A 15,170-nucleotide genomic window follows, 5' to 3' on the forward strand; every position below is an offset into this window, starting at 1 on the left:
GACCTCTGTCTTCATCGGATTCAATTTCAATCGGCTCAGTCTAAGCCATCCAGCCATGTCCTTTAATGCCCGGTCCAGGTCTTCCGGGGTAGAGTTGGACTGACCGCCCAACAACAGATATAGCTGGGTGTCATCCGCATATTGGTGACACCCTAGCCCATGCCTCCGGGCAATCTGGGCAAGGGGGCGCATATAGATGTTGAATAACATCGGGGACAGCACAGCCCCTTGAGGCACTCCGCAGATCAGTGGGTGCCTCTGGGACAACTGCTCCCCAATAGCCACTCTTTGTCTCTGACCTTGGAAAAAGGAGACGAGCCACTGCAAGGCAAGCCCCGGAATCCCCATGTCGGCGAGGTGGTGGGCTAGGAGCTGATGGTCGTGTCGACCGTGTCGAACACCGCCAACAGGTCCAACAACAACAGCACCGCCATCCCGCCCTGATCCAGATGTCTCCGGAGATCATCTGTGAGGGCGACCAGTGCCATCCCATGGCCTGGGCGGAAGCTGAACTGGAAAGGATCTAGTGTAGAAGTGTCATCCAGAAAACTCTGCAACTGTTATCACCACTGCCCTCTCAATTAATTTACCCAACTAGGGCAAATTGGAAACCAGCTGGTAGATCTCCAATTCGGCCGGGTTCAGAGATGGTTTTTTGAGGAGAGGGCGGACCGTCGCTTCCTTGAGAGCCCCCGGGAACAACCCCTCTGAACAACCCCTTAATAATATCCCTGAGGGCACCTCAAAACCCCTCACGGCCAGCTTTAATAAGCTATGAAGGGCACGGGTCAAGGCTGCACGTGGTTGGGCGTACTGTTGAGAGCAGTCTGTCGACTTCCTCTAGACTGAGTGGACTAAAATAATCCAAAATCGGACAAGAAGACGTGCATGGAGCCTTGAGTTCACTCACTGTTTCAACTCTGGTGGGGAGGTCTTGGCGGAGCGACAAGTCTTTATCTGCAAAATAGCTTGCAAAAGCCTCATAGCCAATATCCAATTCCTTAGCATTTTGTCTGCCCTGTGGCAGAGCTTTTAAAGACTGAATTGTTCTATACAATTGGGCCGGGCGTGAGCTTGCAGCTGTAATCGTGGCTGCGTAGAACTCCCTCTTTGCAGCTTTGACTGCCATCTCATAGGATCTCATAAACGTCCTATAGGATGCTCTTGTTGCTTCATCATGAGCACACCGCCACTGTCTCTCTAGCCATCTAAGCCTTCGCTTCATCAGCCTCAGGTCCTGAGTAAACCAAGGAGCCAGCCTTGAGTGAGGGCGCAGAGGACGTCTGGGAATGATCTCGTCGATGGCTGCCGAGAGTTGGCCATGCCAATCCTCAACTAGCTCATCCAATGAGCTGCCAGGGGGCATTGGATCCCACAGGGCCATCTGAAGCTGCAAAGGGTCCATCTGGCTCCGTGGGCGAGCTAAAATACGCTCACCGTCCAAACAGGGTTGGGATGACACATTCACTTGGGCCTTCAGGGCATGGTGGTCCGACCATGGAACTGCCGTGGCAGTAATTTGGTCCACTGCGACCCCCGCCGCGAAGATCAAATCAAGCATGTGACTGGCTCAATGAGTGGGGGCCATTACATATTGGGAGAGTCCTAGTGCCACCATGGACTTCTTCATATAAATGGTAGTTTGTATACAACCCTTTTCCTCTCACATTTACTGGTCTTAACTGGCAATCTTGTCACAAGAAATTACAGTAGACACCGAGGAGCTAGAGCTGAGGTGTATAAGTAAACTTGGATCTCACAGAACAGAAATGGGAATGATGGCCCAGTTGGGTGCAAGGAGATTGTAATGGGGCTCACTACCTGTCATGTGATCTGGATCCTTGGTGACCTCGATAGCATAGTAAGCAGGGAAGATGCCCCGGTCCCCTGTCCTCATATTATAAGCCTCATACCAATAATCTTCTGCCTGAACTTCCACCAGCAAAGGATCATCTACCTCCAGTTCCAGCTCATCTTCATGACGAGGCACAAACCTGTGAAGAAAGTTACCAGCACTTTGCAAGTCTGAAACCTTTGCAAGCTTGCCCAAAAGTTAAAAGAAAGGGACTGGTTGGAAATTCTGTAGTCAGAGTTGGAAAGTTAACAGTCTGAGCTCTATTTGTCCAGAGACATCTGTGCTAGAATTTCAGAAGACCAGGCTCATGAACCAGGTGTTATTTGTCAGGGCTTAACTGAGTAAATAGCTCCACATCTCAGATAAGAAACATCCCAAGAGCAACTCATAAAAAACCATAGAGGATACTATTTTGAGCAGGATGTGGGAATCAATAAGTGGATATTTCCCCCCACAAACATGGTTGCTGCGGTCTTGCACAAGCTGTTCCTCCAGGGTTTCTCTGCTCAGGGAAGGGGGGGGACTGCATGCATGAGTTACAAACATTTATGTAAGTCAGCTCCAAAAAGTAATTTCTATGCTAGTTCTACACACCCTCTTAAATAAAATAATGCACATTGCCTATTTTGCCCAATGTCTGTTTCACCAAGGATCTTTTACAGGTTCCAAACTGGTCTTTAAGGTGCCACTGGACTCAAACTTTGTTCTGTTGCTTCAGACCAACATGGCTACCCACCTGAATCTAGGACCAAATGTGATTTGCTATGTTTATCCCAGCCTGGGATTTTATAAATCCAGCCCACTGAGAAGGTCTTAAGCCTCTCTACTACTGAGGTGGTGAGGGAACGATTCAGCAAATGAGTGGGAACTTTCCAATGGCTGGATGAACATGAGGACTCTATACTACTAGGAGCAGAAGGTTTTACAAGCACTCACCTGAAGACAGCTCGGTGAGTCTGCTCCTGCTCTTCTCCATTGATAATGCAAGAGAAAAGCCCAAAAGATTCAGCACCTGGGAATGCAAAAGAAGAAAAATGCTCAATGACTCAAAATAGCCCCTTTCCTCAAAAAATCATTTTTGCCACCAAAAATGCGAGACAATGATCTTGACCAGACAGCTTCTTAATGTCACATGATGGATGATTAGGATGGAAAGAGAACCTTATAGGCCAGTCCATGGGTAGTCAGGCTGGCAATGAGACAATGGGATACAGAAAGATTACCCTTAAGGTGGTGAAATATGGATGGATGGCCATTAATAGGAGGAAAATCTGGCTAGGTTTGATTAATGAATTAATGAATGAATATGAATATGAATAAATGATATCCAGTAATAATTTGTATGGGGTATTTTATGTATATATAATTGAATAGTATCAGTAGTTTTAATGGATATTTAGATTTTAATGGTTTCCTATAGTTTTTATGTTATGTTGTACTCTTTTTTAAATGTTTGCTATGGCTGGAAGCTAACGCAATAAACATCTTCTGATACAGAAAGAGAAGTGCCGGAGAGATACCTATGACCTGTTCAGTAACAAAGCTCTGCTGTATTATTGTTAGGTCCATGGAACTTTGATGGAAGCCCCTGTTTCACAACATATCCAGCTGGGGTAATACATTAGGTCATGTCATGCTCTGAATTAAAATACCACCAATCACAGCTTTTCACTCTACCATCTCATCACACCCTTTTATCAATGTGGAGAGGGCACCTGGTGACACATCAGCTGTCAGCAACAGACATGGAAAAAAACCATTTCACACAGAGGCCAGAGGGATCCAGAACTTGGTATCATATGTACCTTCTTAATACAACAATCCCTTTCTAAACAAATATAGCAGAGGCAACAATATATCAGTGTTTCATCATGACTGGTGCGTACAAGAATCTATGATAGAAAAAGCCAGTCTCCAAGGCATAACATATTTTGGCCTTGGGGGTACTTCCCCAGAACAATCAATTGACTGAGCTAATAACGTTTTATGGAACAGATCAAGGGGCAAGAGACAGACAACATTTATTTCACGTTGTTATAAACTCCTCTCACTATCAGTACTGATAACCAGATTTGCAGGGATTTGTAGGGTTTTCAAAGGCATGCAAAACCTGTTAGGCCAGAGGTCACAGGGGAACAAATGAAATACATGCACTACCAAATCTGTATCCTATCACTCTTAAAAGGCACCATCTGTCTTCATCCCTATTGGTTCACTTGGTACAGGAAACACTGAGAAACCATCAGGTAGGAAATCCTAAAAAAGAAAAATTCTTCAAAGCTTTCAGAACAACATCAGTGCAGAAGCTTCCATACTAACAACTTCATCAGTGAGCCTTTCAGAAGTGCTACATATCAGTTTTTGAGGCCATTATTTTCCATTCTTCATAGACCTCAAGACATGAACAACCTAGAGAAACCCAATAAGAAGAAATCCTTGCTCTTCTTAAGAATTTCTAGCAACCAACAGGGTTTGATTAAGATCAAGAAAGCACTAAGCCATAGCTATACACTGTTATGACTGGGAAGGATTTGTTTCAATCTCCATTCTAAACTAAGACGTCAGCAGTGGGTCCAGGAGACCCTATAACTAATTTGCCATTCTCTTGCACGATGCATTCAAATTGCCCTGAGGTCTGATGACACTTTTGGACATCAGGAGACTGTTTGTCATGGCACCATCTTGCTGACACTGACCCACAACCTTGTCAAGTCCTGCACTACACCAACAGAAACTATCATCACCTTGCAGCGTGACCTTCCCTCTCCTTCAGTTCCCTCCATTGCTACATAGGACCCCTCCTGCCCCACACTCACTGGAGGAGCGTGACCGGCCACTCATGAAGACGTTGAGGAACTTCTTGGAGAAGTGGATGTCTGCCTCAGGGGTGGAATCCTCAGAGAGACAGACAGAGTCACGTTTCAGCGCATCCTCTTCATATTCCTCCCCAATGGCCGATTCATAGGGTGAAGAGACACAGTTGTCATAGACAGTGGCTGAATCACTCTCATCACTGTACCCCGAGTAGCACTGTTTCAGGCTAACAAGTTCCAGCTGCACATCCTCATCTACCACTAGTGTGTATTTCACGGAATCGTAGGAGAGGGCACTGGTGTCAGAGCTCACTGACGCCCTATGGAGGCCGTGGCAAGATCGGTAGCCACCATTGCTGCTCCCATATGCAGTCCTTGGTGCATTCATTTTTTCAGGGGAAGACAAGTAGTCCAGGACCTCATCCTCCTCACTGATTGAGGCATTGGGCTTTCCTGTCAGTTGTGGGTAGCTAGAAGTGTCTATATCAGAGCTGATAGACATGCGGTTGTCACTGGACTGCGACATAAATGGCTTCTCAGACTCCAGAGGGTCAGAATTCTTTTGTACTGGTGTTAGGTAAATCTCCTCAGTAGCCTCCAATCTCACATCAGTCTGGTAGCGAATGCGGTCCCGATAGGCTTCTGTCCCCCTTGTCACTACCACAACTGTAGGGTTCTGTGGTGGGGGACGACTAGTAGCCTGCTGTTTCTCAGGGGGGCGGGAAGATGCAATACACGCAGGTGCAATCTGTGTGGCTGTCGTACGCCGGCACGGGCTCTCTGTTGATGTGCCCCGATCTTTGGTGGAAGTTGTGCTGTTTTGGTGAGTGACTTCATCACTCAGGCAAACGTGGTCATGGGTAGGGGTCTGCTCACCTGTGGGTGGGCAAAGAACAAAGTACATACTAAAGGCAAAGAAAAGGAAGAATAACAGTACCTTCTAACATTTCTTGAAGTTTACTCAAAGCTGCAGCAAAAACAGTTACTTGAAGTTCACCACCCAAGGGATGAATGTAAGGGGATGAAAGGAGTTGTCTCATTAATAAGACATCACGTCACCCACTTAAACAGAAAACCCTCTCATGTATGTGAAGTGCTATGTACACTGAAACTGCTATATGAATGCTTAGTATAATTATTAACATATGGTGCCAGCCAACAAATGTGTGGCTGACCAACTCCTTCCTTAATGTTCTGATTCTTATGTACCACCACTCACATTTCAAAGTTACCAGAAAATCTTCACATCAGAAAGGCCAACTTGTGGAACAGCAGGCCCAAGAGGGGACTACAAGACCATGAACTAGTCTCTGGGAACTGAGGGGCTGCTACATCAGCCCAAATATTATTATGAAGCTCAAAGATGATGTATGTGGTTCCCCATCCCCATGTGATCCTCACAGCAACCCTCTGAGGTACAGTGTCTTGTCCCAGACCACCTATGGTTGGCTATTTGTTTAGGCTCTTTTCTATCCTTTGAAGGACTTTTCAAAGGAGCCTCTATTTCCATTGAAGGGATTTCCATTTCTAATATTTTTTTCCTCAGAGCATCCAATCTGTTAGTAATAGCCTTCTGTTCTTTTACAGGTAGTGTCTTAAATGATTTCATTATTTCAATTTTTCTGTATTTTCAAGACCACCTATGGAGTTTCACTGCTGACTTGAAGCCCAGTCTAATACCGTAGCTACTGAATCAGTTGAATTGATGCAACAAGAGTCACTATGCTGGCTGAGGTGAGGTAAAAAAAAGAATCCTTGGGTGAAAGTGTGCAGGCAGGAAAAGTCAATTCCTAAATGGCTTGCTTCCCACCAGCCAATTAATAAAACTTCAGCATCCATCTCAAGATGCAGGCCAAAGTAAGCTGTAGAGCTGAGGTCCAAATGCCAGAGAAACTAACAGCATGCAAAAAAGGGAGGGAGGAATGATAGACAAGGAACCAGCCTCTGCAGGGAGATGAACTCACCAGTTTTCAGTGGGGATGATGACCGGGACACTCGTTCCTGCCAACTGTGCTTTTTCCCCAGAGAGTTGTTGTTCAGAGTGTCCTGAGGAAAAGAACAAAGCGGCCCTGTAGCTGTAGCGCATGGCACAGAGGGGTCCCCGTCCCTCCCCCTCACTCCAGCCTCCAGACTTGCTGCTTCACCCCCCCTTACACACCCGCAAGCTATTGTCTGTGTGCATCAGAAAAAAGATGGCTATTCAGAGGGTTCCAACAGCTAAGTCCATCTGTTGCTTTTGCTGCCACAGATGCCAGTGCCACAACAGGAAAGGGTTAAAGGGGAGCAGTTGGGAGTAATGGTTAAAGAAGAGAAGGGAAAGGGAAGTGCCCTGGATCTCAGTCGTAGTATGATCATCATTCTCTCTGTCAGGGATACATTCACTTGGATTTCCCTGATGCAGGGAGAAAGAACCACACAGCTGCTTAATGTGTACTCTGCTCTCTCATTTAACTCACTCATTCTCCATTGTCCCCAGTAACCAAGGAGTCTGAAAATCCTAGCAAGCTCATGCCACTTTAAGGCCTAGTACACATGATGTTGTCACATCTAGCATTTCCCTTTCCAAGTGGAAATGAGTGTAGGAAAACACTAAATGCAATGATATCACATTTCTTTTACCAAACATTCCTGATTCCTGGAAAGATAAGCGACAGCAACTGCCACCACACATTCCCTGTAACATTCAGTTAGGCACATTAATTGGAAAAGGCCACCGGAATTTTTTGAAGAAAGTGCTCATCATTGTGAAGCACGTAAACACTTCAAAGGTCTGCAGTCTGTGAACTCTGATGTGCACTGTAAGCCTTGAATTTTGGGGGAAAGTTTTAAAGATGCTGCATTTCCTTCCCAGACATCTTGCAAAGTATTGGGGCTTGTGGTCTTACAAGTCTTCCAGAGCAATCCTGCTTTGGCTGCTCCACCCCTGCCTCACAGCCCTGGTGCCACTGGATTCCTTGCCATCCGTCCCAAGTCACTGGACTGCTTACTTTCTTCACCTCAGCAGCTGCAACAGTCAGTGTGTGAAAGAAAAGGGCTCTAGATAACATTTGTCAGTGGCTGCATTAAAACTGCTGCCTCCAGCACAATACTGCTCTAGACAAACATACAAAGACCTCCTCTGGCCAGTATTTAGGTATGGATGGCGTTCAGTAGCCCACATAGTCATTTATTTTCATTTCCTTCATTTATCTCCCACTTTTCTCCCCCAAGGCATTTATAATATTCTCCCTTCTCCATTTTATCCGAACAACAACCATGTGAAGTAGGTTAGGCCGCAAGTGTTTGACTGACCCAAGGTCACCCAACAAACTTCCATGGCAGAGTATAGATTTGAACCTGGGTATCCCAGATTCTATTCAGGCACTCTAACCCAGAGACATTCACCCAGCGGCTCGGGAACCACATGTAGTTCTTTGACATGTCGCCTGTGGCTCTTCTGAGCACAATTATCCACTGTGGCACACACTCCATGTTCAAGGAAAGGCCACGGCTGGTAGGGCTTGTGGTTGGCTGGTGGTTCTCATCTTTGAACAGCTGCTGCCAGAGGAACTGGAGGATGGGTAGGCTTTGAGCCTCCCTGAGCTATGGGCCAAATGCCTGGGATGGATGTAAAGTGCCCCCTCCCAACACCCTTCTTGGTAGCCTCTGCACTCCCAGCACCCTGGTGACTGATGGGAGCAGAGCAAGAAGGCCACAGAGAAGACAGAATAAAACCAGCACCTCCACACCACCAGGAAAAGATCAAGTTGGCCACAACGAGTCAGTGGTTTTACTCCCCCTTTTCCAAGGCCAGCTGGTGCTGCCCTGGGCACCCCGGCAGTATCACTCTCTCTCCCGACCTGGTGTCCCTTATGCTGAGACAAGAGTGGGGAGGCAGAGAGGGAAGATACACAAGGGCTGGCTAAGGCTCAACAGTAGTGGGGAGAGACAATCCTACATGTGCAGAAGTATTCTGGTAACTAAAAGGGTTTAGTTACAGTTACATGGTTAATATTTACAGACAGTTATACCTATTGTATGTTAGGTGGAACAGCATACAGGACATACAGGAGTCATGTGGCTCTTTTGATAGATTGTAATTGTGACTGTGACAAAGTACCACTGCTCTAACCACTACATCACGCTGCCTCACAAAATATGCTGACGGGCTTTAACGCAAAAATCCTGGCAGGCAAAGCACTGGCATGCTTTCCTCATACTATTAAGCAAGGAAAAAATCTGCTTGCAACAAACAGTAAGTGCATGTGGTTAACATGGGGCCATGGAAGTTGCCAGAGTGCAGGCAAGTCTCTCTAACAGAATGGATTGCGTTCCATACAGCTGTTTGTAGTCCCCACAAGACTTTTAAAAAAACCTCTCCCAGAGGTTTTGAGCAGAGTTAGAACAGCAAGGCCTAAAAATACTTGTCTGCGAACAGGCCCCAATGAATAGAATGGGACTTACTTCCAAGTAGACCTGCTTAGACTTGCTCCTGGCTATTTCAACCTCCATTCAGATCCTCCTTCTACACCACTAACAAGACTTGATAGTGGCTCTTAGACTGGAAAATCCCATACAGGGCAGACTGAGGCTCCTTAGAGAAGGGTTATGCTTTTATCCCCAACACAGAAATTAACTGCTGCGGCAGAAAACGTGTATATTTCTGTGATGCATCTGAACCAGGACAGGTTGCTAACCTGTTTAACAAATGGGATTCACATGATAGTTTCCCAGGACATGTTCCTGGGGCAGACATATTTGATACACCATTATCTTTTATTTTATTTATCTTTGGATTTATATCCCACCCTACCCCGAGGGCTCAGGGCGGCTAGGGTTAGCAAATATGCTGCACCAAGACCAGGCATTAGGAAACTATAATGTGAATTCCCAAGAAGGCAGACAGACACTTGCACCAAAGATGCATACATTAACAAGGCACACACTTTTCCCCCTGAATAAAAAGGGCTATAGGCAATCCATGGACTCTCTCTCATTTTCTGGAATGACTCTGTTTAGTCCTTTTGCTCTTATGGTCTCCTTGCTCCCACTCTGTAAAACCTTCTCAAGTTAGGCAATTCCCTTCTGTTATTATAGAAATGATTTTCTTCTGAGCACATTTTGCCCAGGTGCAACTGTCTTTGGATCCTTTGCTTGGCTTCCATTGCTTTTCACAACATGCACAAAATAAAAACCAAACCTGCTAGAGATTTCCTAGCTTTAAAAGAGTCTCAGCATTTTCTCACTACCTCACTTGCTGTTATATTTCGGTGTGCAACAAAATCCTGGGACCCGCAGCCTGCATGAAGCAAAATGAGAGGACATACTGCACTAAGAGTGTGCCAGCCCTCCCTCTGACCAGGGAAGGCTATCACTTGGCTGCCCATACAATTTCAAAAGCTGTTTCTGGGCTGGCGCTAAGGATCCAGTGTCCCAATAAAACAATACCGGCTTCAAGCTATCTGAGCCACTATAGGGACAGTGGCCATTTCAGTCAGTGTATATACAGATGGGCTAGCAGAACAGGAAACAGGTATTTTTCTCCCTTCCCACTCCTCCCCCAACCCCAAACATATGATCACACCAAAGGATTATGAGATCATGCACATAGTGGCAGGAGTCAACGGAGCTCTTTCTCGACATTATGGAACAGCCTGAGCTAGGTGATTGACAATATTCTGCATGATTTCCCAGAGACAGTAGACTTGGTAAACAGAGTACTGGCAGGGAGAAGGGAAAAAAGGGATTTAGCGGACTCTTGCGCCCTTGAAAATTTTCAAAAAAGAAATCCTTATATCAGAGGTGTTGAACTCATATGTTACGAGGGCCAGATCGGACATAAATGTCACTTTGTCGGGCTGGGCCATGTGTGCTATAAAATGTAACACAAGGTATATAAACTTTATAAAGATTATTTCAGATGCTGAATGGCAATAACAGGTGTGACTGGATTACGTGTGATATGCAGAGTGGTGGAGTTATCAGCATTGGTGTGATATGCAAGAGGGGTGGAGATATCAGCATTGGTAATGAGACAGAAAATCTAGGTCTCAAATTGTTACAAGAGGATTCAGTCCAGGAGGATGCAAAGAATAAATGAAAATAAGTCTGAAGAAGTGAGCAGAGACTCACAAAAGCACATACCCTACCCACAATTTTGTTAATCTTTAAAGGTGCTACTGAATTGTTACTCTTTCTACTACTATTAGAAACCACAAGATTAAAAAACCAGTGGGGGAACATTTTAACCTTCGAGGGCATTCAGTTGCTGATCTAAGAGTAGCAGTTCTGTTACAAATGAATTTCAAAGGGAGATTAGAAAGAGAGACTGCTGAATTGCAACTGATCATGAAGCTCAAGACAATGCAAACTCCTGGACTCAATGGAGACCTAGGTTTCTTCTTTCATTACCAATGCTCCCTTTCACTAATAACGAATGTAAGCTGTGCTGTTAGGTTTCTCCCCCCATATCTGTTAGAAATGGAAAGGGGGGGTTCCCCCATCTCTCTGGCTTGCCCACAAAAGCTTATACCTTGAATAAAACTTTTTTGGTCTTAAACACAGGACTCTCTGTCATACCTGGAATAAAATGGGGGGGTTTTTTTGGTCCTAAACATAGTTCTCTCTCTTTATCATACCTCGAATAAAACATTTTTTGGTCTTAAATACAGATTTCTCTCTCTCTCTCTCTCTCCTGGAATAAACATCCTTGGTCTTAACATAGGACTCTCTCTCTTTTTCTGGCGTGCTCCCTCTGTCCCTCCCTCCCTCTCTCTGAAGAAAGTGTGCTTATACCTGGAATTAAATGTTGCTGGTCTTCCTAAAAGTCCCACGAGATGCCATTCCCCCCCTCTTTCTGGCTCCTTCCCTCCCCCCCCAGAGGAGCAGGAGGGGGGAGGAGCCCTCAGCCAACCGAGGGAAGGCTTTCTTTCTCTCCTCTGAAGCAGGAAATAGGAGAGACTGGCCAAAAGGAAGCAGCACACAGCCAGTTGCTCTCGGGCCAGATTGGAGGCAGTTTGGCTGGAGATCCTAGAGGTTTAGTGTCATTCTCTGGGTGAACAGGGGTCACTGGGCGGTGTGGGGGGGAGGTATTTGTGAATTTCCTGCGTAGTGCAGGGGCTGGACTAGATGACCCTGGAGGTCCCTTCCATTTCTATGATTCTATGATCCCTATCGCACCAGGACAATATAGGCAAATTCCTAAAGGTAAGCTCATTGCCTCTCACAGTAAAACAGGTTTGAAGATACAATTACCAGTGGTGCTTGACACTAGATACACAGTTTAGAAAACTCTAAATAGAGAATGTTGGAGATGAAACTTTTTGCACATGTATTAGAAAACAATTCAGATGTTTTTAAAAAGAAGAACAACAAAATATATCCCATTGTGCTATCTTATGAGATCTTGTAGTTTTACCATGGACTGAGGAAAAAAGAGAAACAAAATTCATGCATTTTAATGCATTGTGTTTAAATTGCCTTTACTCCTCTCTTGTACAGTTTATAGGTTTGGCCACTGATAATGTGCGGGGAAAGGCATTTGTAACATAAATGAACCTTCTGGCTAATGAAGATTTTATATTTGCACTTGCATTACAAAGCTGCTGAAGCAAAGAACCACAATGTCTTGTACCTAGTGTTTGCTAAGGACAAGCAAAATAAATATTGCATACAACCAGAGCAAATCAAAACCTCCAAGTATGTATGACTAGGTTCACAGAATCCAAGATATTGTGGTTATTACGAAATCTAATCTTTGGGTTGGACATTGCCTAAAATTTCTGCTTGTGCAATTTTTACCAATTTCCCCCCAAACTATTTTGGGGGCCCCTCCATCTCCCAAGAGCAGCTATTTAAGGGGCATTTTGGGCTTGCAGGAGAAGGGGGAAAGCAGGAAAGTCATGTTTACACAGAAAGAAATCCTCCCATCCATGGAAGTTGTCAGAGAGATCCCTGCCCCGTGTGTTTATTCCTGTTGATGTAAAATATGCTTATGATTTTCTCTTTCAAAATGTTCATAGGATGAATCATTATAAGACTTTTCATCACATGAAGTATTGGTACTCTGCTGAACTGGTTTTCTGTTTTGCACCAAGATGTAGACTAGGCTTCTTATGGAACTCCGCAGAGTACTTATGAGAGGTGCCTTAGAGGTAGCAACCATGAGGTGGTCAGAAACTCAGAAGACTGTTATTGCAGCTGACCTCTACGTGGTGACCAATTACTTTTACATGGAATACTAGAAAAGCAAGAATATAACTTGTACATGGTAGACTCCTTCTCACCCCAAATTGTAGGCCAGGGCTATATTCAGTCATCACACCAAACTGCAAGTAAATTCCAATATGCTATGAGGTACACAAACATGGCTTTCTCATTGGGCTCAGGCACCCCTCCCTTCTTGTGGGGAGCATAAAAACAAACTCAAGTTGTCCATGGCATCTAAAAGCATCTGGATAAATTGGGATTTTTTTTGCCTACATGGCATCCCAGCTGGTGTGGGGAAAACTAATTTCAATTCACCTGCATTTGGATGTCACAGGCAACTGGAAGGAAGAGGGAATGAGAAGAAAATGGTGGGCATGACAGCTATATTTGTGTGTGTGTTGGCAAATTAATTGTGGTTTAGCATGGCTTCTGAATGCAGAGTAGGACAGATATACAAAATTAATAGGAAGAGACTGCAGTGGTCAGTAAAGTCAGCAGCTATGATTGTGACAAAATCCACATTCAGTGTTGTTTCAACAAGCTAGATGTTTCCTATCACCGTGGCTGCAAAGTCTACTGTAAACAAAGGCCTCTTCTTGGAATCTCATTCTACTAAATTCCTACCTCATAATAACTACAAAAGTCATTGAGCACTTCACAGAAAACAACAACAAACCAGAGTCCTCAAAATACACCTACCGAATGCAGATGGGAAAAGGAGGAGGACTGATGTAGATTTACCTTTCAAATGCCAGCTGTTGACAAACTGTTCAGCACTGCGAGCCGCATTAGAAATTAAAAGGGCACAGGGATTTGGGTAGGAACTTGTTGGTAGCTTGTTCCCTGATTTCCAGTTCCTGGACATTCCAAATGTTCAGGGCTATTCACTCACATATATGCATATCACTTGACAGGGCCGTAGCCAGCAGTGGGGCTTTAGGGGCTGAGCCTCCTATCGGATCTTCAGAGCCCCACACCCCAATCTCCCCTTTTATTCTGCAAAACTTTACTTATATATCGAATAGTTCCATTCCATGGTGCTGCCCTGCCACCGGCATCATAGATTTCTTCCTAGGGCTTTGATTCCTTCCAGAAGCCAGGTGAGGCAGGTGAAGCCAGGTGAAGGGGGAGTGGAGCAGAAGGCCCCAGAGATGGCCAGCCGGGAAGGAGGTTGGTGAGCCCAAAGGGAAGTGGAGCCTCGAAGGCTTGGCAGATGGAGGACAGAGGTGAGGACCTAGGGCTTGGCAACATAAGGAGGGGACCGTGCTTGGGGAGCAGACCTGCCTGCCTGCCTGCCAGCCAGCCACCCAGGGTCATATCATCCTCGTGTGCTCCCGAAGAGGCTGGCTGAGATGGCTTCCTAGTTGGGGCCGGGCAGGATGTCTCTGGGGCCGGGCAGGGAAGGTCGGTGAGTGGACAGACGGATGCTGGAGCTGCTGCTGTGTGAGTGGTACCAGGGTGGTGTGTGGTGCCAGACCAGATGGGGAGACATGCGCCCAGGTACATTAATTATTTTAATTTAATTAGCGCCCCCTAGTACCCTGGAGCTCCTCCTCGAAAACAATCCTGGCTACGGGGCTTGGGGTCCTTATTACTTGACTGGCAGCTGAATAGTAAGTCAAAGTTAGTTTACTGCTGGCAAGCAGAGCATATGCACGACTTCCATTGGAGTACTGCACTTAATATATCATTGGGTGGATAGTAAGTTCTGTCTGTGGCATTAGGACTACGTGATGGTTCATTAATACATATTAATCATCACTTGAGGTTGCACTTGTCAAGAAGGATTAAGATGCATGTGTGAAATTGACAAGGCATATATGTGCCTCAAAGTATTTGCCTGTCCACTTTAACTATGGAGGATGTTGTGAACATGGGCCAGATTCCTGTTCACAATTCACAAAAATCACATACAGGCAAACTGTGTGGATATTTAATCTGAAAAACAAAACATGCATGTATGCACCCATGGGAATCACTCCTGGATGAAAATGTCATAAATGCAAAATGTTACACTGGGACTGGTTCAGAGATTCTACAATTTGGACCAGGCTGTTTTTTAGACTTCCTTGTCTAACAAGATGCCATGATACAACCCACATGCAGACAAAACAGCTCCAATAATGTGAGATTCCCCCCACAACCCTTACAATATCTTATTTAAGTCTAAAAAGTCTGGATTTCTGCTGCTTTAAGCCTGTTCTGAAAATCCTGAGTCTGAAAGGGTTACTTAGAGGCTGCAGCTGAGCTGACATTTGCAGGCTCTTCCCCCCCCATCTGTACACAGCACCACGTACAGCTGGCCTGACAGACCA

At 45.3% G+C, this 15,170-nt stretch overlaps 1 protein-coding gene across 1 annotated transcript in view; it reads right to left on the reverse strand.

Annotated features, from left to right (window-relative positions):
- The window catches only part of MAPK8IP1 (mitogen-activated protein kinase 8 interacting protein 1), a 59,083-nt gene that overhangs the window by 10,333 nt on the left and 33,580 nt on the right, over positions 1-15,170 (reverse strand). The window contains exons 4-7 of the mRNA XM_015407878.1: positions 6,633-6,714; positions 4,672-5,544; positions 2,792-2,867; positions 1,822-1,994 (exon numbers count right to left, since the gene is read on the reverse strand). Coding sequence (XP_015263364.1) covers positions 1,822-1,994; positions 2,792-2,867; positions 4,672-5,544; positions 6,633-6,714 — 1,204 coding nt within the window. The remainder of the gene's footprint in view (positions 1-1,821; positions 1,995-2,791; positions 2,868-4,671; positions 5,545-6,632; positions 6,715-15,170) is intronic.

Source organism: Gekko japonicus, unplaced genomic scaffold (genome assembly GCF_001447785.1).
Source record: "Gekko japonicus isolate JY-2015 unplaced genomic scaffold, Gekko_japonicus_V1.1 scaffold84, whole genome shotgun sequence".
Classification (NCBI taxonomy): domain Eukaryota; kingdom Metazoa; phylum Chordata; class Lepidosauria; order Squamata; family Gekkonidae; genus Gekko; species Gekko japonicus.